This window comes from Notolepis coatsorum, assembly GCF_963971535.1.
Source record: "Notolepis coatsorum genome assembly, chromosome: 13".
Lineage (NCBI taxonomy): Eukaryota > Metazoa > Chordata > Actinopteri > Aulopiformes > Paralepididae > Notolepis > Notolepis coatsorum.
Window position 1 is genome coordinate 100,557,081 of NC_140177.1, and position 27,310 is coordinate 100,584,390.

The window sequence follows — 27,310 nt, forward strand, 5'->3', positions numbered from 1 at the left end:
TGACTTTTACAGTGAAACCGAAAGAAGACATTTCACAAAACGGCTTATAAGTTCATCAAACTTACTCTGATTATCCTAACACTGATAACATAGAGTCCTTACCTGACATCAGATGGTATCCAACTGGTATATTCCAATTCCTGATCACCATTCGAAAAAATCGATAAGTGTATGGATCCAACGCGATACAGTAGAACTCCATGATCAGCGGGGCTCTGAGGTTCAAGAATGAACTGTGGTAACCCCGGCTGGATCAGTGGACTGGAAAATGTGGAGTACCGGATTTTTTTCCCCATTCATTTTCATTGAGTCCATTCCAAAATCACTTATGTCATCTGGGAGACGACAGGGGGCGCTTTTTTCCACAATGATCGCCGGCGCCGCTCGGCTATACTCGGGTAGGCTGCTAGATTTGCGAGAAGCATCCAGCTGCAGACCTGCAGAGCAGCAGTGTTTTTCAGGTCCGGTCTGGGGACCGCTCAACAGCGCCCCCCACCCAACAGCTGAATTGCCAATGGCTGATTGCCAAGTACTGCACTATGCCGGCAAAACTGGTGGGTTCTGTGGGTCTGCAGATGGATGCTTCTCGCAAATCTAGCAGCAGCCAGCTCACGCTGACAACAGAGATGTCATTATTAGACCGGCTGCTTGGTGAAGCAACGATGAAACAAATGTAATGATTGTTTCGTTCATCGCATAGGCTATTTAATTTTAGCCTATTTTAATACAATTCAAATAATCAAATTGTGCTTAGAGGGAATTATTTTCACCGGGCATTATGACCGGAGAGATTAAATATGTCGGACTTCAACAGATTTTGCCGGTCAAATACCGGTAATTACCGGCTAACGGAAACGCTGACACACACACACACAAATCGAAGTAAATTATTATTATTTTTTTTACTTTTTTGTTTTAATGTTCGAAGCTTGTGCCATCGAACGAAGCTTCGAAGTATTTAAGACAGCCCTACAACTTTGCTAGTGATTAATCATCATAAGAGAGACCACTGTGCCGCTGGGTACAACCGGTTATTAACTGATTGACTGTGTGGACAGGAGACCATGATTGTACTGTACCTCGCTGCTACATCATTGGATTAAACTAGACCTTCCTTCTGTCTCTGTAGGTCAAAGAGCTGTGTGCGCTGGGGTTCAGCGACGAGGCCCGTTGTCACGAGGTTCTGAGGCAGAGCGGAGGGGAGGTGAGGGGGGCTCTGGCTCTGCTGCAGCGCCCCCTCCTGGAGCCTTTCCACCAGCGTATGTGGAGCGACGAGCCGGAGCCTCCTATTGATGTCTATCACCCAGATAAACCGGTGAGCCGCTCCTCTCTGCATGCAATAAAACAATGGTTTGGTTCTGATTCTGTATTCTTGTTGATGTCGAGAGGGGAGAGGTCAAGGGACCCCTTTGAAAAAGGCCATACCCATTTTTTTATTTTATTTTAAAGATTTATTTTAGCGCTTTCCTGGCTTTTTTCTGGTCAGACATGACCGACAAGAGAGGGTGAACGGGAGAAGAGTGGGGAAGACATGCGACAAATTATCCCCTGGGAGCGGGAAGCGAACCCGGGACGGCCGCGTAGGTGTGCGAGGCACTACGGTATGCGCCAGGAGGGCGCCCCACCCATTTTCAATTATAGTGAAAGATTAGTTGTAATATTTTCACTCCATCAAGATTTTGTTTGATTTTGGACCAATATCTACCCCCTTTGCCAGTGAGCTAGCATGACATGGCTGGCGTCTATTGATTCCCCAAGATCTCTAGTTTCATGACATCACTATCTTCCTACAAGACATCTTGTCCCATAAAAGAAACCAATCAACATCAGTTATACTGATTCACGGGTGAAATGCTACTGTTTATCGGGACATAACTCTTTAACCACCTTGTGCGTCTTTTGGGTGCTGCCCCCTTTTTCGGACAGTCGGTGTCCTGCCCCCCCCCCCCACCCCACCCCTCACTAGGAAGGGTGGGGGGGCCCGGACCCTCCCCGGTGTTCTGATGGCTGTAAGGGGACCTCAGCTGGTGCTTTTGTCGGGCTCTCCGTGTCCTGCTCCGGTCCTATGTCCCATAGTGAGCAGAACGCGAGCAAGTAACGAAATGTAACAAAGGTTATCCTATAACCCTAGTTACATGAGTTATTGCGAGCGTTCTGCTCTCAACTCACTGAGAACCCCTGACTGTCTTCCTAATGAAGGTCAAGACTTGGGAAGGTGGAAGTACGGTCACACCCCTCGCCTATATGCATATAGGCGGACAGGGGCGTGGCCGGACAAGTGTAAAGTACATGTAGCGGAATCTTTCAAAGTAACATGGTATTTCCCATAGTGAGCAGAATGCTCGCAAGAACTCATGTAACTATGGTTATAGGATAACCTTCATTAAACATTTTAAAACCCAATTTCACCAAGATTTTACTCGACATAAAATCACATCACAGGTAATGTTCTCTGAATATTGTTTGTTTTGTAGCAAGTAGATTAGTTGTTGCTGCCACTTTTAGTGTTCTTGCCATGCAAAACTACCACTCACACAATAATGTCATTATTACATTGTCTCTGTTTAACTGCAGTGTGACACGACACGCACATCCACATAGGTTCCAGGTACAGAATAATCAAGTCAAGTCAAGTCAAGAGTTTTAATTGTCACGGCATACAGGTATACAATGAAATGCGGGTGGTCTTGCCCGCAACGATGTGCAATACAGTAATAGAATCAAAAAATGAAAAAACAACATTGTGCAGTAAACAGGTAACAGGTAACAGGTAACATGGAGTGACATCTCGGTATCTGTACATAGTTATTTACAGAGCATATGGGACATGCTAGTTAGCTTTGGTAGTGCAATACACTGTTCCTGTTATTCTAATTTAAAGTGTCCTTTCCTTTGGCCATAAGTGTGCGTGTGTGCGACATGAGTGTGTGCCCGCTCATGTTAAAGTGTTAAGTGGCTGCTCGTGTGTGAGCGTGCACAGCGTGCGTGTCGTGTGTGTGTTCATGTGTGCTTGTGTGTGGATAGTTCAATGTTCTGAGCACTCAATGTTCATTGTTCATGGCTCTGATGGCCTGGGGGAAGAAGCTGAGCCTAAGCCGCTCTGTCCTAGTAGCTGGGGTTCGCAGGCGTCTGCCTGACCTCAGCAGCTGAAACAGGCTGTTATTGGGATGGTGAGGGTCTTTCATTATCCTGCAGGCTCTGGATTTGCACCTCTTGTTGTATAGAACCTGCAGGGGGGGTAGTGCAATACCTGTGGTACGCTCGGCTGAGCGCACCACTCTCTGTAGGGCCTTCTTGTCCTGTGCCGTGCTGTTTCCATACCAGGCAGTGATGTTTCCGGTCAGGATGCTCTCTACAGCTCCTGAGTAGAAGGACTGGAGTATCTTCTCCGATACTCTGAACTTCCTTAACTGTCTCAGGTGGTAGAGGCGCTGTTTCGCCTTCTTTACTACTGTGTCTATGTGTGTTGACCATGTCAGGTCCTCTGAGATGTGGACCCCCAGGTACTTAAAGCTGCTCACCCTGTCCACGGTAGCCCCATTAATCATCAGTGGTGTGTGCGTCTCCTGCTGTCCTCTCCTATAATCCACGATCAGCTCCTTGGTTTTACCAATGTTCAGGAGCAGGCTGTTGTCCTGGCACCAGCGTTCCAGTACCTCAACCTCCTCCCGGTAGGCCTTCTCGTCGTTGTCCGAGATCAGCCCCACCACCACCGTGTCGTCTGCGAACTTCACTATGGAGTTGGAGCTGAACTTGGCCACACAATCGTGTGTGTAGAGTGAGTACAGCAGGGGGCTCAGAACACAGCCCTGGGGGGACCCGATGCTCAGGGTGATGGTGTTGGAGGTCTGACCCCCCACCCTGACCGCCTGGGGTCTTTCGCTCAGAAAGTCCAGTACCCAGGCGCTCAGGGCGGAGCTCAGACCTAGCTCGATCAGCTTGTCCACCAGTCTGGTGGGGACTATGGTGTTGAACGCTGAGCTGTAGTCAATGAACAACAGTCTCACATAGCCCCCCTTCTGACGGTCAAGGTGCGAGAGGGTGCTGTGCAGTACCTGGGAGACCGCGTCATCGGTGGACCTGTTTGTCCTGTATGCAAATTGCATAGGGTCCATATCACTGGGGAGGGAGGCACAAATGTGGTTTCATGACCACAGAGGTGAGTGCCACCGGTCTGTAGTCATTTGGACATGTTGGGGAGGGTTTCTTCGGTACAGGGATGATGGTAGACATCTTGAAGCAGGCAGGGACCACTGACTCCGCCAGGGATTGATTAAATATGGCGGTGAACACTGGGGCCAGCTGGTTGGCACAGGACTTGAGTATGCGTCCTGTTATGCCATCTGGGCCAGCAGCCTTCCTGGTGTTCACCTGCATAAATGCTCTTCTCACACTGTGTTCCGACAACGAGAGAGCGTCCCCGCCCCCCCGCGTTGCCCCCCCCCCCTCCACAACAGCCGGCGCGCCAGTGACGTCACTAGCCGGAGAGCCAGCAGCGCCACTGTCTACACCAAACCGAGCGTAGAAGATGTTGAGCTTGTCCGCGAGGGAGGCGTCGTCGCTCCCCATTGAGGGGGCGCTGACTTTATAGTCAGTTATTGTCTTCAGTCCCTGCCATAATCCTCTTGTGTCGTTTTGTGCCATTTGTGTCTCCAGTTTGTCAGCATATGTCCTCTTAGCAAGTTTAACAGCCTTGCGTAGAGTATAGACTGAAGCCTTATACTCCTCCATGTTTCCTGACTCTCTACCCAGGTTGTAGGCGGTGGTACGAGAGTTCAGAGCTGCTCTAATAGTGCTATCCACCCACGGTTTCTGGTTTGGGAAAATCCGCACCGTTTTTCTGGGGACAATACCATCGGCTATTGTTGTAATGTAGCTCACCACTGTGTCTGCGAGCTCGCTGACGTCACTGGCGCTTCCTTTGAACATATCCCAATCCGTTACTGTAAACACGTCCTGGAGCGTGGCCTCTGATTCGTCGGTCCACTTCTTTGTCTCACGTGACACGACGGCGTCACGTGATCTCTTTTGATATGCCGGAAATAGCAAGATGGAGTCGTGGTCGCTCGAGCTTGTGGACCCCGTTAATGGCGCAGCGGCTACTGCCTTGTAGCCGGCTCTGAACGGGGAATAACAGTGGTCGAGTGTGTTTTTCCCTCTGGTGGAGCAAGCGATGTGCTGAAAAAAGGACGGCATCACTCTCTTCAGGTTTGCCTGGTTGAAATCGCCGGCCACTACCATCGCTGCGTCTGGATGTTTGATCTGGTGTCTGTTGAGGTAATCGTGTAGTTCTCCCAGCGCTTTGCCCGTATTCGCGTGTGGGGGAATATATACTGTACGGCCGTCATGATGACCGCGGTGAACTCCCTCGGGAGGTGAAACGGACGACACAGGATAGAAAGATGTTCCATCTCCGGGGAACACGAGTTTGAGAGAACATGCACCCCCTCGGGATTAACCCAGGAATTGTTCGTGAGGAGGCAGACCCCGCCGCCGATGGTCTTTCCTGAGGCAGCGGTACGATCTGCACGTAAGACTGTGAAGGCATCCGAGGGAGATACGCTTTTGTCCGGAGTCGCCGACGTGAGCCATGTCTCCGTGAGACACATGATGTTGATGTCTCTCATCTCCCGTTGGAACCGGACCCTCGCCCTTAGGTCATCCATCCTACCCTCCAACGAACGGGCATTCGCCAGAAAGATGGATGGAATTGCTGGGCGGTAAGCAGCTCTTTTTAGTCTCAGTCTGATACCTCCACGTCTCCCTCTGTGTCTCCTCCTGCCGTAGCCTTTGTTCTTTTCCTTGCCGCCATTCTCCCGTCTGATTTCTGCTGGCCATTCTAGGTCAAAAGTGTCTCCAAACTCCTCTTTGAGCCCGGGGTTCAGGTCCATAAGTGTCTGACGGTCGTATGACGTACCCGCCAGTGTTGCTTTAAATAAAAAAGTAGAAAAAACAAACATAATAGCTAAAAGTGTGTACAATAATAGATTTAAGCTTATAGTTTGGCGCAACCAAGAGGTTGAGAATTATTATTGTTTTGAGGAATCCCTCTTGGTTGCCCCAAACAAAAATCTCACACCTGAGCCAAGGGTCTACAGTCCCCCCCCCCCCCCCCCCCCTCTACTCTTTAGCTCAGTGTCCCCTTCTCTCCCTCAATGTCTCCCAGCTGGACACGATGAGAGCATTCCTCTTAGCCCAAGCTCATTTAATATGTACTTTGTACTATTGTATGTGTGTCACTATTAAACCTACTGCATATTGGGGTGCGGCTGGGTAGCGCAGTGGACTAAGCACTCGCCTACCACCACAGAGACTCTGGGATCGAATCCAGCTGGTCAGCGGTACCTCCGGCTTGGTCAGTCGTCTCTACTAACACAATTGACAGTGTTAGCGGCTGGGAAGCCGTGTCCTGGTCGTTGTAAACTGCGACTCCTACTGGTCGGTCGGGGTGCCTGTTCAGCAGGGAGGGGATCTGGGGGAAATAGCGTGAACCTCCGCACGCGTTACGTTCCCCCGGTGAAACTCCTCGCTGTCAGGTGAAAATAAGCGGCTGGCGACTCCACATGTATCGGAGGAGGCATCTGGTAGTTCTACACCCTCCCCAGGCCGTCAGTGGGGCAATGCGCGCAACGACCAGGAAGGAAATTGGCATAACGACTAAATTGTGATGGGTGAAAAATACAGAAAAGCCAAAAAATTTATATAATAAAAAAACTGCATATTGATCATGAAGATCCGTCTACGACATCATTGTTGAGTTGGGTTCCACCCCAAATGTCAGTGGTTTTGTCTAGTCATCACTTGTGTCACTGTCACTGTGTCTTCTTCTCTGAATCCCCACTGCAGCGTATATGTTACTGTGTCTTCTTCTCTGAATCCACTGCAGCGTATAATGTTACTGTGTCTTCTTCGCTGAATCCACTGCACCGTATATGTTACTGTGTCTTCTTCTCTGAATCCACTGCAGCGTATATGTTACTGTGTCTTCTTCTCTGAATCCCCACTGCAGCGTATATGTTACTGTGTCTTCTTCTCTGAATCCCCACTGCAGCGTATCTGTCGGAGGCTGTTAGCGGTGTATGACCTACCCAGCTGGGGTCGCTGTGAGCTGGCCTTGTCCCTGCTGCTAGAGCGCAGTGCCCCCTACGCCCTGGAGGACGTTGTTCTTGCGGTGCGAGAGTCCCATGACAGGGAGTTCATCAAGAGGGTTCTGGCTAAAGAATGTCCCATCTGCCTGTCTGTCTTCCCACACAACAAGGCAGGTGTTCTGTGTGTGTGTGTGTGTGTGTGTGTGTGTGTGTGTGTGTGTGTGTGTGTGTGTGTGTGTGTGTGTGTGTGTGTGTGTGTGTGTGTGTGTGTGTGTGTGTGTGTGTGTGTGTGTGTGTGTGTGTGTGTGTGTGTCAAGTCAAGAGTTTTAATTGTCACGGCATACAGGTATACAATGAAATGCGGGTGGTCTTGCCCGCAACGATGTGCAATACAGTGGTACATATAATAGAATCAAAAGAAGAGACAACATTGTGCAGTAACAGATAGCAGGTAACATGGAGTGACATCTCGGTATCTGTACATAGTTATTTACAGCGCATGTGTGACATGCTAGTTAGCTTTGGTAGTGCAATACACTGTTCCTGTTATTCTAATTTAAAGTGACCTTTCCTTTGGCCATAAGTGTGCGTGTGTGCGACATGAGTGTGTGCCCGCTCATGTTAAAGTGTTAAGTGGCTGCTCGTGTGTGAGCGTGCACAGTGTGCGTGTCGTGTGTGTGTTCATGTGTGCTTGTGTGTGGACAGTTCAATGTTCTGAGCACTCAATGTACATTGTTCATGGCTCTGATGGCCTGGGGGAAGAAGCTGAGCTTAAGCCGCTCTGTCCTAGTAGCTGAGATTTGCAGGCGTCTGCCTGACCTCAGCAGCTGAAACAGGCTGTTATTGGGGTGGTGAGGGTCTTTCATTATCCTGCAGGCTCTGGATTTGCACCTCTTTTTGTATAGAACCTGCAGGGGGGGTAGTGCAATACCCGTGGTACGCTCGGCTGAGCGCACCACTTTCTGTAGGGCCTTCTTGTCCTGTGCCGTGCTGTTTCCATACCAGGCAGTGATGTTTCCGGTCAGGATGCTCTCTACAGCTCCTGAGTAGAAGGACTGGAGTATCTTCCCCGATACTCTGAACTTCCTTAACTGTCTCAGGTGGTAGAGACGCTGTTTCGCCTTCTTTACTACTGTGCCTATGTGTGTTGACCATGTCAGGTCCTCTGAGATGTGGACCCCCAGGTACTTGAAGCTGCTCACCCTGTCCACGGTAGCCCCGTTTATCATCAGTGGTGTGTGTGTCTCCTGCTGACCTCCACCTCCTCCCGGTAGGCCTTCTCGTCGTTGTCCGAGATCAGCCCCACCACCACCGTGTCATCTGCGAACTTCACTATGGAGTTGGAGCTGAACTTGGCCACACAGTCGTGTGTGTAGAGTGAGTACAGCAGGGGGCTCAGAACACAGCCCTGGGGGGACCCGATGCTCAGGGTGATGGTGTTGGAGGTCTGACCCCCCACCCTGACCGCCTGGGGTCTTTCGCTCAGAAAGTCCAGTACCCAGGCGCTCAGGGCGGAGCTCAGACCTAGCTCGATCAGCTTGTCCACCAGTCTGGTGGGGACTATGGTGTTGAACGCTGAGCTGTAGTCAATGAACAACAGTCTCACATAGCCCCCCTTCTGACGGTCAAGGTGCGAGAGGGTGCTGTGCAGTACCTGGGAGACCGCGTCGTCGGTGGACCTGTTTGTCCTGTATGCAAATTGCATAGGGTCCATATCACTGGGGAGGGAGGCACAAATGTGGTCCTTGACCAGCCTCTCGAAACATTTCATGACCACAGAGGTGAGTGCCACCGGTCTGTAGTCATTTGGACATGCTGGGGAGGGTTTCTTCGGCACAGGGATGATGGTAGACCTCTTGAAGCAGGCAGGGACCACTGACTCCGCCAGTGATTGATTAAATATGACGGTGAACACAGGGGCCAGCTGGTTGGCACAGGTCTTGAGTATACGTCCTGTTATGCCATCTGGGCCAGCAGCCTTCCTGGTGTTCACCTGCATAAATGCTCTTCTCACACTGTGTTCCGACAACGAGAGAGCGTCCCCCCCCCCTCGCGGTTGCCCCCCCCCCTCCACAACAGCCGGCGCGCCAGTGACGTCACTAGCCGGAGAGCCAGCAGCGCCACTGTCTACACCAAACCGAGCGTAGAAGGTGTTGAGCTTGTCCGCGAGGGAGGCGTCGTCGCTCCCCATTGACGGGGCGCTGACTTTATAGTCATTTATTGACTTCAGTCCCTGCCATAATCCTCTTGTGTCGTTTTGTGCCATTTGTGTCTCCAGTTTGTCAGCATATGTCCTCTTAGCAAGTTTGACTGCTTTGCGTAGAGTATAGACTGAAGCCTTATACTCCTCCATGTTTCCTGACTCTCTACCCAGGTTGTAGGCGGTGGTACGAGAGTTCAGAGCTGCTCTAATAGTGCTATCCACCCACGGTTTCTGGTTTGGGAAAATCCGCACCGTTTTCCTGAGGACAATACCATCAGCTATTGTTGTTATGTAGCACACCACTATGTCTGCTAGTTCACTGACGTCACTGGCACTTCCTATGAACATATCCCAGTCCGTGTCTGCAAGCACGTCCTTGAGCGTGGCCTCTGATTCGTCGGTCCACTTCTTAGTCTCACGTGACACGACGGCGTCACGTGATCTCTGTTGATATGCCGGAAATAGCAAGATGGAGTCATGATCGCTCGAGCTTGTGGACCCCGTTAATGGCGGAGCGGCTACTGCCTTGTAACCCGCTTTGAACGGGGAATAGCAGTGGTCGAGTGTGTTCTTCCCTCTGGTGGAGCAAGCGATGTGTTGGAAAAAGGACGGCATCACTTTCTTCAGGTTGGCCTGGTTGAAATCGCCGGCCACTACCATCGCTGCGTCTGGGTGTTTGATCTGGTGTCTGTTGAGATGATCGTGTAATTCGCCCAGCGCTTTGCCCGTGTTCGCGTGTGGGGGAATATACACGGCAGTCATGACGACTGCTGTGAACTCCCTCGGGAGGTGAAACGGACGACATAGGATAGAAAGATGTTCCAAGTCCGGCGAACACGAGTTTGAGAGGACCTGCACCCCCTCGGGATTAACCCAGGAATTGTTCGTGATGAGGCAGACTCCGCCGCCGATGGTCTTTCCTGAGCCAGCGTTGCGATCTGCACGTAAGACTGTGAAGGCATCCGAGGGAGAGACGCTTTTGTCTGGGGTCGTCGACGTGAGCCATGTCTCTGTGAGACATATAATGTTGATGTCTCTCATCTCCCGTTGGAACCGGACCCTCGCTCTCAGATCATCCATCCTACCCTCCAACGAACGGGCATTCGCCAGAAAGATGGATGGAATTGCTGGGCGGTAAGCAGCTCTTTTTAGTCTCAATCTGATACCTCCGCGTCTCCCTCTGTGTCTTCTCCTGCCGTCGCCTTTGTTCTTTTCTTTGCCGCCATTCTCCCGTCTGATTTCTGCTGGCCATTCTAGGTCAAAAGTGTCTCCAAACTCCTCTTTGAGCCCGGGGTTCAGGTCCATAAGTGTCTGACGGTCGTATGACGTACCCGCCAGTGTTGCTTTAAATAAAAAAGTAGCAAAAACAAACATAATAGCTAAAAGTGAGTACATCGTTGCGGAGCTAAAACCAGAGGCGTCTGACCAGGGTCGCGTCCTCTAAGTATATGTGTGTGTGTGTGTGTGTGTGTGTGTGTGTGTGTGTGTGTGTGTGTGTGTGTGTGTGTGTGTGTGTGTGTGTGTGTGTGTGTGTGTGTGTGTGTGTGTGTGTGTGTGTGTGTGTGTGTGTGTGTGTGTGTGTGTGTGTGTGTGTGTGTGTGTGTGTGTGTGTGTGTGTGTGTGTGTGTGTGTGTGTGTGTGTGTGTGTGTTAGATGAGTACTGGCTGAAGAATGCCCCATCTGTCTCAGTCCTACAACAAGTTAGTATTACATTATTAATATAGGTTTATACTGTGCGTGTCTTTGTGTGTGTGTGTGTGCGTGCATGTCTTTGTGTATGTGTGTGCGTGCATGTATTTGTGTGTGGGGGTGCGTGTCTTTGTGTGTGTGGGGGTGCGTGTATGTGTGTGTGTGCCCGTGTCCTCTTGTAACCTGTCCCACGTTCTGTTTTATATTCCTCAAACTCTGTGACATCTTGTTCCCTTTCTCATCCTCTCTTTCTCTCTCCATCTCTCGTTCTCTTTTATTTTTTGTCATTATTCCTTGATCTCTGGGACAGCCCCCACCCCGCCTCTCTGTTTTCAAAGGTTTCAAAGAATATGTTCCTGATATGTTTGTGTGCACATCCAAGCTCTGTTAGGCCATGTGCTGATATAATATCCACTCACTGTATTATAGCGTGGCTTAGTTTCAGGGCTGTCCTCGGCTAAGGAAATGATCTATCTAATACAGTCGGGTCCATAAATATTTGGACATCAACACAATTTTCATAATTTTGGCTCTGTACTCCACCTACCAACTGTTGTAATTCTATGCTGTGCACCTGATTTGGATGTAAATACCCTTAAATTAAAGCTGAAGGTCTGCACTTAAAGTGTCCAGTCCATTGTGGTGTACAGTACAGAGCCAGAATCGTGTCAATGTCCAAATATCTATGGACCTGACTGTAGGACTTTGTTGACTGATCGATTAATCTGTAAAATGTGTGTTTCCCACATGCTCTCATGCAGAAGGACCTCTATAACTCTAGAGCTTACCAGAGATGTGCTTATAGTAAATGGTAAATGGTGCATTTACGTATATAGCACTTTTATCCAAAGCGCTTTACAATCTTCTGTTCCTCACATTCACCCATGCATTCACTCACACACCGATGGCAGAGGCAACCATGCAAGGTGCTGCTCATCAGGATTAATTAGGGGTTAAGTGTCTTGCTCAAGGACAGGGGATAGAGTGGGAATCGAACTGGGAACCCTCTGATTACCAGACGACCGCTCTACCTCCTGTGGGGCGACTGGTTTGGGAGGTAGAGCAGTCGTCTGGCAATCCGGAGGTTCCCGCCAGCCCTTGTTCTCAGTTGGTGGTTTGAGTTACTACAGTTGTGAGTCCTTAAAAGACAGGTTAATCTTTTTTTTAAACCAGGCCCTATTTAAACATTGGCTGGCATGATGGTGACTAGTACAGGTCATCATTTCACAGCAACCTAGATAACACATTATAACCTTTGATACAATGTACGGTTTGCAACCATTTCCTCAGTAGAAAATATGAAGACACATCTGATTATACTGTGCTCTTCCTATTTTGGAAAACGGCATGTATCGTGGTTTTTGAGTATGCAGCACAGTGCTAAGTTTCTCAATACTAAAGCGATAAGTGAAATGATGGCCTGTACTAGTCGATATCTTACCATACTGTATGTATAGGGCCTAGGTTAAAAGAAATAATAATAATAAGTGAGAAGCAGAATTGAGACTGCTGCTGTCTGTGTGAGTGATGAGAGAGATGATTGAGTCTAGCAGGGAACTGACTGAACGATCGGTGAGCATGTTGTGGGGGAGGTGACGAGATGAAGGTCTGAAACTTAAATCATTACCTGGTTAGGTGAAACTAAGTTTACCATGGGCCTCCCAAATAAAGTCTACATGTGAGAAACCATGTTATATTATCTCTCTCTCTCTCTCTCTCTCTCTCTCTCTCTCTCTCTCTCTCTCTCTCTCTCTCTCTGTTTGTCTCTCTCTCTCTCTGTTTGTCTCTCTCTGTATGTGTGTTTCTCCCTATGTCTTTCTCTGTGTCTCTTTATCTGTGTCTCTCTGTCTGTCTCTCTCTCTGTTTGTCTCTCTGTCCCTCTCTCTGTGTATGTGTGTTTCTCCCTATGTCTTGCTCTCTCCATCTCTCTCTCTATCTCTCTCTCTCTGTCCCTCTCTCTCTGTCCCTCTCTCTGTGTATGTGTCTATCTCTCTCTCTCTCTCTCTTTCTCTCTCTCTCTCTCTCTCTCTCTCTCTCTCTCTCTCTCTCTCTCTCTCTCTCTCTCTCTCTCTCTCTCTCTCTCTCTCTCTCTCTCTCTGTCTGTAGATGCAGTCCCTGACATCATGTCAGTGTTCAGTCTGCTGTGGTTGTTTCCAGCAGCACTTCACCATCGCCATCAGAGACAAACACATCAGAGACATGGTGTGTCCCGTCTGTTGGGAGCCGGACATCAACGACCCAGAACACCTCAACAGTTACTTCTCGACCCTAGATATCCAGGTACCAAGCGAGAGCCCTCACTGCCACAGTTGAGTGTGTAGATTTTACTCTACTAGAGTGCACCCATCGATCTATGGATCTGTCTAGCCATGAGGGGATAAATACATATTTGGAAGGCGGTACATTTAAAAGATTTGAATGGAGAACATGGGTTTATATTTCAATCTTTGGAAGAGAGAGCGATAGAGAAAGAAAGATATTGTGTCCCCTCTGTAGGGAGAGCCAAATATCAATGAACCCTTAACACCTCAACAACTACCTTTCTAGTTAAGATATTCGGGAAGGCAGGACGAGAGTGTAAAGAGAGTAGACAAGGTGATATATGGTTTATTTTTAAAGTCGGGAGCCTGACATCAAAGACCCTGAACAGCTTGGTCTCTGCCTTAGATATTCATGTATGGAAGGAGGAAGGGAGAAAAAGGGGAAGTAGAGGAGGCATTTCTGGGAGCAAGATATCAAGGGCTTGGAACATCTGAACAGCTTATTGTTGCAGAGAGAGAAAGAGATAGACGGAGAAAGAGAGAGAGACAGAGAGAGAGTGGGAAGGTTGAGGAGTGGATATAATACATGTATGTGCTATTTGTTGTGAAAGTTGGGAGCCTGAACTCATGGACCCTGAACATAACAACAGCTACACCTCTACCATAGATATCCAGGTATCTAATACCCCTGTTCACAACGACAACCCTGAACATAACAACAGGTACTCCTCTACCATAGATATCCAGGTATCTAATACCCCTGTTCACAACGACAACCCTGAACATAACAACAGGTACTCCTCTACCATAGATATCCAGGTATCTAAAACCCCTGTTCACAACGACAACCCTGAACATAACAACAGCTACACCTCTACCATAGATATCCAGGTATCTAAAACCCCTGTTCACAACGACAACCCTGAACATAACAACAGGTACTCCTCTACCATAGATATCCAGGTATCTAATACCCCTGTTCACAACGACAACCCTGAACATAACAACAGGTACTCCTCTACCATAGATATCCAGGTATCTAATACCCCTGTTCACAACGACAACCCTGAACATAACAACGGGTACTCCTCTACCATAGATATCCAGGTATCTAATACCCCTGTTCACAACGACAACCCTGAACATAACAACAGGTACTCCTCTACCATAGATATCCAGGTATCTAATACCCCTGTTCACAACGACAACCCTGAACATAACAACAGGTACTCCTCTACCATAGATATCCAGGTATCTAATACCCCTGTTCACAACGACAACCCTGAACATAACAACAGGTACTCCTCTACCATAGATATCCAGGTATCTAAAACCCCTGTTCACAACGACAGGACCCTGGTGACACACCACGTCAGGGCTGTACAGTGCTACGAGGGTGTAGCATATTGCCCCTAAAAATAGCCTGTGCTAGTAGAAAAAATATTTGGGGGCACCCTTGCTAGTACTGATTTCAACCCTTTCATTCGTATTTCACTCCTTTTTTTTCGAGGAATTTAAACGTTGCAAACTAATCTTGTTGGCCGTTTTCTATATCTCTCCTCCCTCGGTCTCTCTCCGTCTGCCCGAGGAGCGGGGCTGTTACTTACACACTGGCGAGACTGACACTCACACATGCACATACGGGTACTTGAGAGGTGCTGTCCGTGCTGAAGCAGAGCAGAGCTCATCATAGTGGAGAGATCGAAACGTTCGAAAAAAGCATGCATAGCGCGACCTGTGTAACATTAAGTTACACTGCTATTGCCTATCTTATCGTTAGCAAGCTAATCATGCATAGCGCGACCCGTGTAAAGTTAAGTAACTTGTGTTCCGCTGGGAAAGACCGGCCATCACTGCATACAACTTGGTTTAATCCAAATATCCATTCAGAAACTTTGTATTATGAAATCATTCTGGGAATGCCTTGTTTGGTGCGAGTTCAGCTGACACTGGGACACGCCCACTACGCAAAGCGTGCGCTCTCACACACACACACACACACGCGCACACACACACACACACACACACACACACACACACACACACACACACACACACACACACACACACACTGCTCCGGTCATGCATCCACTCATGGAAAATATACTGTATCATCAGGCTATTGTTCTAAAAGTATCTCTACTAATAAAATTAGTATTGAACCGTTTTTAACAGCTGGGTATTGGGTGGGACATTCTGATTTAAGAACTTTCTAAATCAAATAGAAAGTCCCAAAATAGTTAATTTATCTGACTGCTTGTATTAATTGATCGAAAAGTAGCCATGTGCAGTAATATAGTTATATAAAAGAATAATAAAGCAATGCCGATTATGTTCTTAATTTTTTTTTAAATCTTGCAAAATAATCAAAAAGAACCGATAAGAGTATCGATAAAGTACCCAACTGTTAAGCAGTATCGAATCGATAAGAGTAGTAGTATCGATAAAATCCTAACCCATCCCTAAGGAACACTGTTATCAATGAAAGAAGAAATGTTTGCAGCTGTGGTAATACTTCAGTTGGTTATAAAAGATACAAACCTGAAAACAAAAGCACTTAAATGTTAAATAAAAGGACCACCGTAATGAAGCAGGAGGAACATTTTTTTTTGCACTATAATGGTAAAATTATTATTTAAAAAAAGTGCCCCTAAAAAAGATTCTGTGCCCCTACATTTCTCATTTAGGGGCACCTGTGCCCCTAGTGAAAAAGCTTAGCGTACAGCCCTGCATGTGTCCCGTGTTGGGTGGCAATTTATACCAACCAAGGAACACAGGTAGGTTGTAGGTCATCGGCACTTGCACTGGACCTGCATGGTTCTATTCCTTTGTTGTCACCTCCCAAATTAGTTGTTGCATTTTTTAAATCATCAAAACGTGGACACGTTTACAGTCCTTGGCAACATGGCAGGCGACACAATGTCCAGTACAGTGTTTCACATTTTCTTTACTCTAGATGAAAGCATTGTGCAGCTATATTCACCTACTGACAGCAGCGAAAGGAGTCACCCTCAGGACAGCTATATTCACCTACTGACAGCAGTGAGAGTACCCTCAGGACAGCTATATTCACCTACTGACAGCAGCGAGAGGAGTCACCCTCAGGACAGCTATATTCACCTACTGACAGCAGCGAGAGGAGTCACCCTCAGGACAGCTATATTCACCTACTGACAGCAGTGAGAGGAGTCACCCTCAGGACAGCTATATTCACCTACTGACAGCAGTGAGAGGAGTCACCCTCAGGACAGCTACAGTATATTCACCTACTGACAGCAGTGAGAGGAGTCACCCTCAGAACAGCTATATTCACCTACTGACAGCAGCGAGAGGAGTCACCCTCAGGACAGCTATATTCACCTACTGACAGCAGTAAGAGGAGTCACCCTCAGGACAGCTATATTCACCTACTGACAGTAGCGAGAGGAGTCACCCTCAGGACAGCTATATTCACCTACTGACAGCAGTGAGAGGAGTCACCCTCAGGACAGCTATATTCACCTACTGACAGCAGTGAGAGGAGTCACCCTCAGGACAGCTATATTCACCTACTGACAGCAGTGAGAGGAGTCACCCTCAGGACAGCTATATTCACCTACTGACAGCAGTGAGAGGAGTCACCCTCAGGACTGAATGAATGAAAACTTTATTTAACAGATTGCAGAATGGGTACAATACAGTACGGCTCAATACATACAATTGTTAAGGGGATGCTGACCTGAAAAAGACGTTTGTCTTGTTTCCATCAGGGTCCCCCATTTTCAATTCATATAGACATTTATGACATACACAACATACATGACATTTATGGCATAGGGACATATAGGTATTTAGTACTGATACATTTGTGACATAAACGGTATTCAAATATACAGTACTGTTACCCCTAGATCCTGACAGAGTATATACATATGATGGGGAGGGGACTGTACATTAGGAGGGGGTGGGTTGGTGGGTGGGAGAGAAATATCCGTACGGCGGGGAGGGAATATGTACATGCGGTGGGGAGGAGACTGTCTATTAGGAGGTGGTGGGGGTTTTGGCCATTTACGGTGGCCAGTTTCGAATTGCAGCCTCCCGTAGGTGCTCTTTAAGAGCAGTTTTGAATGTGGGTAGGGATTCACATTCCTTTACAGCTTTGGGTAGGGCGTTCCACATTGATGTGGCATAATTGCGAAACGTGTTTAGTCCCTTGTTTGAGCCGAATCTGGGTTTAACATGATTTGTTGAGCTTCCTCTGGTGTTGTGGTCGTGGTATTCACTGACCTTTGGGAAGTATTTTGACATGTACATGGGTACCTTAGTCGTATAGTGTATCTTGTAGACCAGGCCCATTGCAAGTTGCTGTACTCTGTCGTCTACTCTAAGCCATCCTAGGTTGTCAAAGTGGGCAGGGGTGAGGTGGGTTCTGGGGGTAAGGTCAAGTAGTAGTCTGACCAGTTTGTTTTGAGATGTTTGTAATTTTGTTTTAAGCGCCTTTGAGGTGCTTTGGTACCATGAGGTGCACGCATAGTCATAGTACCCTTGAATGAGTGCTCCTGCCAGAGTCTTCAGGGTATTCTTGTTTACCAGAGAGGAGATCCGGTACAAGAATCTAGTTCGTTGGTTGACTTTTTTTATTACATTGGATGCCATTTTGTCACAGGAAAGATTTGCCTCTAGGATGGAACCCAGGTAGGTAATTTCGTCTTTCCTTGTGACAATATTGTCACCCACTGCAACTGAGAAGCCGTCGGTCTTGCTGAGTTTGTTATTTGAACCGAAGAGAATGGACTCTGTTTTGCCCATGTGTAATGATATAGGACAGCTATATTCACCTACTGACAGCAGCGAGAGGACCCTCAGGACAGCTATATTCACCTACTGACAGCAGTGATAGGAGTCACCATCAGGACAGCTATATTCACCTACTGACAGCAGTGAGAGGAGTCACCCTCAGGACAGCTATATTCACCTACTGACAGCAGTGAGAGGAGTCACCCTCAGGACAGCTATATTCACCTACTGACAGCAGTGAGAGTACCCTCAGGACAGCTATATTCACCTACTGACAGCAGTGAGAGGAGTCACCCTCAGGACAGCTATATTCACCTACTGACAGCAGTGAGAGGACTCACCCTCAGGACAGCTATATTCACCTACTGACAGCAGTGAGAGGACTCACCCTCAGGACAGCTATATTCACCTACTGACAGCAGTGAGAGGACCCTCAGGACAGCTACAGTATATTCACCTACTGACAGCAGTGAGAGGACCCTCAGGACAGCTATATTCACCGACTGACAGCAGTGAGAGGAGTCACCCTCAGGACAGCTATATTCACCTACTGACAGCAGTGAGAGGAGTCACCCTCAGGACAGCTATATTTACCTACTGACAGCAGTGAGAGGAGTCACCCTCAGGACAGCTATATTCACCTACTGACAGCAGTGAGAGGAGTCACCCTCAGGACAGCTATATTCACCTACTGACAGCAGCGAGAGGAGTCACAGGACCGCTATATTCACCTACTGACAGCAGCGAGAGGAGTCTGAATGAATGAATGAATGAAAACTTTATTTAACAGATTGCAGAATGGGTACAATACAGTACGGCTCAATACATACAATTGTTAAGGGGATGCAGACCTGAAAAAGACGTTTGTCTTGTTTCCATCAGGGTCCCCCATTTTCAATTCATATAGACATTTATGACATACACAACATACATGACATTTATGGCATAGGGACATATAGGTATTTAGTACTGATACATTTGTGACATAAATGGTATTCAAATATACAGTACTGTTACCCCTAGATCCTGACAGAGTATATACATATGATGGGGAGGGGACTGTACATTAGGAGGGGGTGGGTGGGTGGGAGAGAAATATCCATACGGCGGGGAGGGAATATGTACATGCGGTGGGGAGGAGACTGTCTATTACAGACCTGGGCATTGTACGGCCCGGGATGATTCTGACCGGCCCGCGAAAGATTACATGATAATTAAAAAAAATTTAAAAAATATTTTTTTTAAACATTTTTTTTTTTTTAACTTTTTTCTTTTCATGTCAACGTTCACACGCACAATATACACTTAGGAGACATGCTCAGAAGATGTTGGTTCTCTTTGGATCCACCTATATGTGAACAGACATTCTCAGTCATGATGTTTACCAAGTCCAGGTACAGATCCTCTCTCACTGATGAACATCTGGCAGCTGTGCTTCGCATCTCCACCTCAGACATGCAACCTGACTTTGATGGACTTGTTAAAGCTCAACAGAGACTGGATTTATCACACTGAAAAATAACTGAAGAACACTAAAATGTGGAAATATAACAAGTGAAATGGGACACTTTTTTTTCTTTTTTTTGCACAGTTCTGAAAACAGTAAATGTTTAATATATGCATGTAAAGTAAAAAAGGCTACAAAACTGGGACACTTTTCTTTACACAGTTCAGTGACATGTCTTGTTTATTTTGGCTATAAGATGATGTGATGTCTTTAGAAAGCTAAGAAAATCCTTGTTTCAATAGTATATGAAACTCAAAATAATAACATTATTTGTATAGCACTTTTTCATACATGCCCTTTGTTATTAATGTTTCACATTTTGTTTATCATTTTGGAAATAAATTCTATTTGAATAAATGATATTTTTGAAAGCTAACCTCACCTTTTAATTGCCAAATTATAACATACACTCTTACCAGGGGTCAAAACAATGCCATTTACTGCTTTTTATATAGAATTATACAACGGCATGCAAATTTCTCGATTCTGATTGGCTGAAACAGTCATTTTACACGTCTTTATTGGCAACAATCCACGCTGCTGGCCCAGGACCCGCCCACAACCGACCCACATCACATCACTCCGCCGGATCACAAGAAGGTGGCCAATAATCTTTACAAATGGATATGTTAATGGCGACTAAACGACTAAATATCAAGCGATTCTGTCACAGCGAATGTCTTAGTCGTTTAAACAATGTTGGATGATGTAATTGATGGGTCTTGAATCATTCTGTAACAAAAGAAAAATCGCGGATTGATTGATGGATTAATTTGCGATTTTTTTTTCAATTTCTTTTTCCTTTCGACTGTCAGCGCTCGCTCTAGTCTCCACCCACCGCCACACACCCCCCCCACACACATACACACACACACACACACACGCACACACACACACGCACGCACACGCACGCACACACACACACACACTCTGCCTGCAACACGGGGGATAGTCAGAGAGCTGGGTGCTGCGCTGTTCTAAGTGAGCATGGCCTATTGAGTTGATTGATTGATTGATTGCTAATTTTATTACTGTACGCTTGGTTTTCAACTGGTTAAGTTTAGGCCCTCTACAGTAGGTTTAAAAAAATAAATAAAAGAATAGGGCGAAGAAAACGTTTTTTTCCTATAGGGCAAAGAAGACTTTTTAATTTGTTTTACCTACTTTATATAGAAGCATCTAAGAATGAAGTTCTATGGAAAGTAGGTCTGCATTCCCTTAACAATTGTGTGTATTGAGCCGTACTGTATTGTACCCATTCTGCATCTGGTAATACAATTTTCAATCAATCATTCCAATAATACACAGTTGGATGTGTTAGTTGGTTGGATGCACTTCAAGCTGCTTCCACATGAGGCAACTTCTCTCAATCATTCCAATAATACACAGTTGGATGTGTTAGTTTGGTTGGATGCACTTCAAGCTGCTTCCACATGGAGGCAACTTGTCTTTTTTGTAGTTGTGGGAACTACTTTTTCTGGCGGATGGTTTTTTCAATAAATCTTCGATTAATGTGTGTTTATTGTATAGAAATAAGGTTGGATGAATCTAGCAGTTGTATAAAAGCTTTACATCACTTGCAGTCGTGATTTGTGACCAATAAACCATGCCTAGGGGGGTCTAACGACCACCCCTAGGCATGGTTTATTGGTCACAAACCACTCCTGCGCGTGATGTAATGCTTAAATAAAATGTATATTATGCATAATTTAGTTTGGAATTTTGGCCCGGCCCTCCAACATATTTTCAGTTGCTCATTCGGCCCCCCGGGAAAAATAATTGCCCACCCCTGGTCTATTAGGAGGTGGTGGGGGTTTTGGGCATTTACGGTGGCCAGTTTCGAATTGCAGCCTTCCGTAGGTGCTCTTTAAGAGCAGTTTTGAATGTGGATTCACATTCCTTTACAGCTTTGGGTAGGGCGTTCCACATTGATGTGGCATAATTGCGAAACGTGTTTAGTCCCTTGTTTGAGCCGAATCTGGGTTTAACATGATTTGTTGAGCTTCCTCTGGTGTTGTGGTCGTGGTATTCACTGACCTTTGGGAAGTATTTTGACATGTACATGGGTACCTTAGTCGTATAGTGTATCTTGTAGTCACCCTCAGGACAGCTATATTTACCTACTGACAGCAGTGAGAGGAGTCACCCTCAGGACAGCTATATTCACCTACTGACAGCAGTGAGAGGAGTCACCCTCAGGACAGCTTATGCCATGATTTTTCTTTTCTTTTTTTTTTATTATCTTTCCCCCCCCCTCCTTTTTTCCGATTTTTCTCCCATCCCACTGTTAGTCGTTATGCCAATTCCCAACCCCCTTCCTGGTTGTTGCGCACACCCCCCTACTGTTGGTCCGGGAGGCCGGAGACTGTCACATGCTTTCCTCCGACGCATGTGCAGCCAGCCGGCAGCCAGCCTGGCAGCGCAGATTCTCACCGGGGAGAGTGTAACGTGTGGAAGATCACACTACCTCCCTCCAGATCCTACCCTCGCTGTGCAGGCGCCCCGACCGAACTGTAGGGGTCGCTGTCCACAACGCCCAGGACCCACCCCTAACACTGCCAATTGTGTTAGTGTGAACGACCAGCCAAGCTGATAGCAACGCCAAGAGCTGGATTCGAACACAGCGTCTCCAGCGTTGATGGCAAGCGCCTTGCCCACTACACCACCTAGCCGCATGCCATGAGTTTGACTTCCAATGGAGGTGCAACAAAATGTAAATGTTCCACCAAAGTTAAATGTCATGGCTTTCTGACCCACCAGCATGGGTTAAATGGGCTGAAACATATTAATGCGGGATGCTTTGAGAGCCGTGTGTGTGTCTGTGAAATGTATGTTATATGGTGCAAAAACAAAGGAAAAACAAAACAAGTGAACCAGAGGTCACTGAGGAAGCCTGGCTGTCCAGGGAGAGAGAGACAAGTCACTGAGGAAGCCTGGCTGTCCAGGGAGAGAGAGACAAGTCACTGAGGAAGCCTGGCTGTCCAGGGAGAGAGAGACAAGTCACTGAGGAAGCCTGGCTGTCCAGGGAGAGAGAGACAAGTCACTGAGGAAGCCTGGCTGTCCAGGGAGAGAGAGACAAGTCACTGAGGAAGCCTGGCTGTCCAGGGAGAGAGAGACAAGTCACTGAGGAAGCCTGGCTGTCCAGGGAGAGAGAGACAAGTCACTGAGGAAGCCTGGCTGTCCAGGGAGAGAGAGACAAGTCACTGAGGAAGCCTGGCTGTCCAGGGAGAGAGAGACAAGTCACTGAGGAAGCCTGGCTTGTACGCCCATTCCTCACAGCTGCCGACAGTCACGAATCAGGGGCAGGCGAAGCCCCACAGCAAACAGGAAGCCAGGCAACCAAAAGTGGTGGGATTGATTGAGTGAGTGAGTGATTGATTGATTTATTGATTTATTGATTGATTGATTGATTGAGCACAGCAACTACAACAGAAAACAGAGAGCCAAACAGCCTTTGAAGAACAGATGGCCAGGGCTGTCGCATAATGTACACATATACACCTCACAGCATAGATAGTCTCTTTATATACAGTATATACATCTCCTAATCCTATTTAGGCTAGATAGAAGTTTCAAGTAATTTCACTGTAATATCACATGTAATGCTGAAACAAACACGTGTATATATGTTAATGTTTCCAGCTGCGAGAGTGTCTGGAGCCAGAGGTCTATGAGCTGTTTCATAAGAAGCTGACTGAACAAGCTCTCATCAAGGACCCCAAGTTCCTCTGGTGTAGCCATGTGAGTACTATCAAGAGAGAGACCCCAAGCTCCTCTGGTGTAGCCATGTGAGTACTATCAAGAGAGAGACCCCAAGTTCCTATTGTGTAGCCATGTGAGTATTATCGAGAGAGAGAGAGACCCCAAGTTCCTATGGTGTAGCCATGTGAGTACTATCAAGAGAGAGACCCCAAGTTCCTCTGGTGTAGCCATGTGAGTACTATCAAGAGAGAGACCCCAAGTTCCTCTGGTGTAGCCATGTGAGTACTATCAAGAGAGATACCCCAAGTTCCTCTGGTGTAGCCATGTGAGTACTATCAAGAGAGAGACCCCAAGTTCCTATGGTGTAGCCATGTGAGTACTATCAAGAGAGAGACCCCAAGTTCCTCTGGTGTAGCCATGTGAGTACTATCAAGAGAGAGACCCCAAGTTCCTCTGGTGTAGCCATGTGAGTACTATCAAGAGAGAGACCCCAAGTGCCTCTGGTGTAGCCATGTGAGTACTATCAAGAGAGAGACCCCAAGTGCCTCTGGTGTAGCCATGTGAGTACTATCAAGAGAGAGACCCCAAGTTCCTCTGGTGTAGCCATGTGAGTACTATCAAGAGAGATACCCCAAGTTCCTCTGGTGTAGCCATGTGAGTACTATCAAGAGAGAGACCCCAAGTTCCTATGGTGTAGCCATGTGAGTACTATCAAGAGAGAGACCCCAAGTTCCTCTGGTGTAGCCATGTGAGTACTATCAAGAGAGAGACCCCAAGTTCCTCTGGTGTAGCCATGTGAGTACTATCAAGAGAGAGACCCCAAGTGCCTCTGGTGTAGCCATGTGAGTACTATCAAGAGAGAGACCCCAAGTTCCTATGGTGTAGCCATGTGAGTACTATCAAGAGAGAGACCCCAAGTTCCTATGGTGTAGCCATGTGAGTACTATCAAGAGAGAGACCCCAAGTGCCTCTGGTGTAGCCATGTGAGTACTATCAAGAGAGAGACCCCAAGTGCCTCTGGTGTAGCCATGTGAGTACTATCAAGAGAGAGACCCCAAGTGCCTCTGGTTTATCCATGAAGGTATCCTATCTACCATCTATCTATGATATCCGTTATTGGTGTCGACCACAGTTCACCCAGCAACACTACTGAGAGAATTGGAACACGTTGCACTCAACGAAGATTTTTTTTTTCTTTTTACAAAATATTAAATGTGCCTGGGATTGTTTTCATTCACTCATTGCTTTATGGAAATGTTATTGTACAGTACATGCTCTGTGAAAAGGATAGCATGGTGTGTAGCCATTTTCCTCTCATACATACAAATCGGAATAGGCTGCAATGGTATTTTAATCAACAAATGACATTCCCAATACTGTACAAATAATAATATTGTTCTCTCTCTCCCCCCTCCTCCTCACCTTTCTCTCTCCTGTCCTCATCCCTTCATTCTAGTGTTCTTATGGGTTCATTTATGACGGAGATCAACTCAAGGTCACCTGTTTCCAGTGTAGGAACAGCTTCTGCGCTCAGTGCAAGAAACCTGTAAGTGTGTGTGTGTGTGTGTGTGTGTGTGTGTGTGTGTGTGTGTGTGTGTGTGTGTGTGTGTGTGTGTGTGTGTGTGTGTGTGTGTGTGTGTGTGTGTGTGTGTGTGTGTGTGTGTGTGTGTGTGTGTGTGTGTGTGTGTGTGTGTGTGTGTGTGTGTGTGTGTGTGTGTGTGTAATTTATTCAATTTGTATGTCTTCACATGAATCACTTCTGCTTCAAGGACCATCAGCTTATAGCAGTATGAGCGGATTCATCCAGTACCTTAGTGACGCACTTAGCTAATTTCTCCTCTCATCATACATCGTGTACAGTAGGCTGCTCATCAATTCAGCCCTCAAGCCTGGCTCTTTCATGCTACTTATCTTCGTGGTGGTGAATCTGTGAGCAGTCTATATATATATATATATATATATATATATATATATATATATATATATATATATATATATATTAGTGCTGTCAAACGATTAAAATATTTAACTCGATTAATCGCATGATTGTCCATAGTTAACTCGCGATTAATCGCAAATTAATCGCATTTTTTTTTTTTTTTTCTTTTACCTTAAACAGATCTTTTTCAAGTTCCAAGTTTTAATACTCTTATCAACATGCGAGTCAACAAATGCTTGCTTTGTGCGGCCATTTAACACAAAAGGATGACCCTCATGCATTGCAAATTTGCATCAAATTCAAAACAGAGTGATGCACAAAATAACTTAAAAGAAAATAATAATTTAAAACAATGAATAAAGTGTGCATGAAATAATAGGGGAAAGAAAACGTTAGGAACTTGTTACATTCACACACACAAGGGCTGATTAATCACACACCCCCCTCTCTCCCTCACACACACACTCTCCCAGCTCTTTTTCTCTTTTGCCCCTTCCTCATCTCTCTCACCCCCCTCTCTCTCTATATCTCACACACACACACACACACACACACACACACACACACACACACACACACACACACACACACACACTTCAGAAACAAACATAGTATCAATGAGAGCATCAATAATACACCTGAGTGAAGTCTAGTAAAAAGAATTTTTTTTTTTTTTTTTTTTTTTTTAGTTAATCTTGAGTTAAAAAAATTAGTGGCATTAATAGAATCGGGAGTTAACGCGATATTAACGCGATATATTTGACAGCCTTAATATATATATATATATATATATATATATACATACATATACATATACATAGTATACTGTATATGAATCGGACTGTTACAGGTTTCTCTGAGCACTAGAGTTATTTCTATGTAAGACTGTAACAACCCTGCACTCCACATTGCTGAATGGAAAATTAATAGTGATATGTTATCACTGTCTCTGTTACACACACTACTGATTTGCACAAGTAATGCTATCTCTTTCTTCTTTTTTATTATTATAATTTTTATATTTATTTATTTGATTTCTATGCTGCACATTTTAGAATATTTTTAATCTTTACACTTTACACTCCTTTTGTACTACTTTATATTGAGGCTGCTGCTAGACAGAGGAGCCAAGAACACAATAATTCCACTCCTCTATACAGCTAACAGAATAGAAATATGTGACAATAAAGCCATGTCTGATTCTTCTGATGGGTGTGAATTGGCCAATCATCCAAAACATAGTTTTTTATTTGTTGGAGGAAGGAGAAAAAAGGGGAGAAAAATACCACAGCATGCCACAAAAACAACACATCAAACTCCCATAGAAGAAGTGTCAAGCATTCTCTTTCCCCAGACACATACCTTGTCTCTGTATGTCTGTATGAACCCCTTTGATTATCTCTCTCTCTGTCTCCCTCTCCCCCTAACCTTTCTTTCTTTCTTTCTTTCTTTCTTTCTTTCTTTCTTTCTTTCTTTCTTTCTTTCTTTCTTTCTTTCTTTCTTTCTTTCTTTCTTTATCTTATTACCTGTCATTTATCTCTCTATCTCTCTATCTTTCTTCTGACCTGTCATCTCTCTCTCCCCCTCGCTCTCTGATCTTACTTGTCATCTCTTTCCCTCTCTCTCACCCATCTTCTCTCTCTATCCCTCTCTCTCTTACCTGTCATCTCTCTCTCTCCCTTGCACTGTCTTCTTACTTGTCATCTCTTTCCCTCTCTCTCACCCATCTCTCTCTCTCACTCTATCTCTCTCTCTCTTCTTACCTGTCATCTCTCTCTCTCTCCCTTCTTACTTGTCATCTCTCTCCCTCTCGCTCACCCATCTTCTCTCTCTCTCTCTCTCTCTCTCTCTCTCTCTCTCTCTCTCTCTCTCTCTCTCTCTCTCTCTCTCTCCCCCCCCCCCCCCCCCCCCAGTGGGAGTCTCAGCATGCAGGTCTGTCATGTGACCAGTACCAGTCCTGGAAGAGAGAGAACGACCCTGAATACCAGAGGCAGGGGCTGGCCGGCTACCTCAGGGACAACGGCATCAGTGAGTTTATTAACCCTTTCCCTTTCATGGTCGCCGTCGGTTGTGTGATAGTAAAGGGTTAACCTTCTGTCGTGTGGCAGTGAAAGGGTTAACCGGCTGTCATGTGGCAGTGAAAGG

At 46.3% G+C, this 27,310-nt stretch overlaps 1 protein-coding gene across 1 annotated transcript in view; it reads left to right on the top strand.

The window, feature by feature from the left end:
• The window catches only part of rnf31 (ring finger protein 31), a gene marked incomplete at its 3' end in the record, with an annotated part of 161,857 nt that overhangs the window by 38,040 nt on the left and 96,507 nt on the right, over positions 1 to 27,310 (top strand). The window contains exons 13-18 of the mRNA XM_084327753.1: positions 1,130 to 1,315; positions 7,052 to 7,258; positions 13,087 to 13,260; positions 23,167 to 23,265; positions 24,683 to 24,772; positions 27,079 to 27,193. Coding sequence (XP_084183879.1) covers positions 1,130 to 1,315; positions 7,052 to 7,258; positions 13,087 to 13,260; positions 23,167 to 23,265; positions 24,683 to 24,772; positions 27,079 to 27,193 — 871 coding nt within the window. The remainder of the gene's footprint in view (positions 1 to 1,129; positions 1,316 to 7,051; positions 7,259 to 13,086; positions 13,261 to 23,166; positions 23,266 to 24,682; positions 24,773 to 27,078; positions 27,194 to 27,310) is intronic.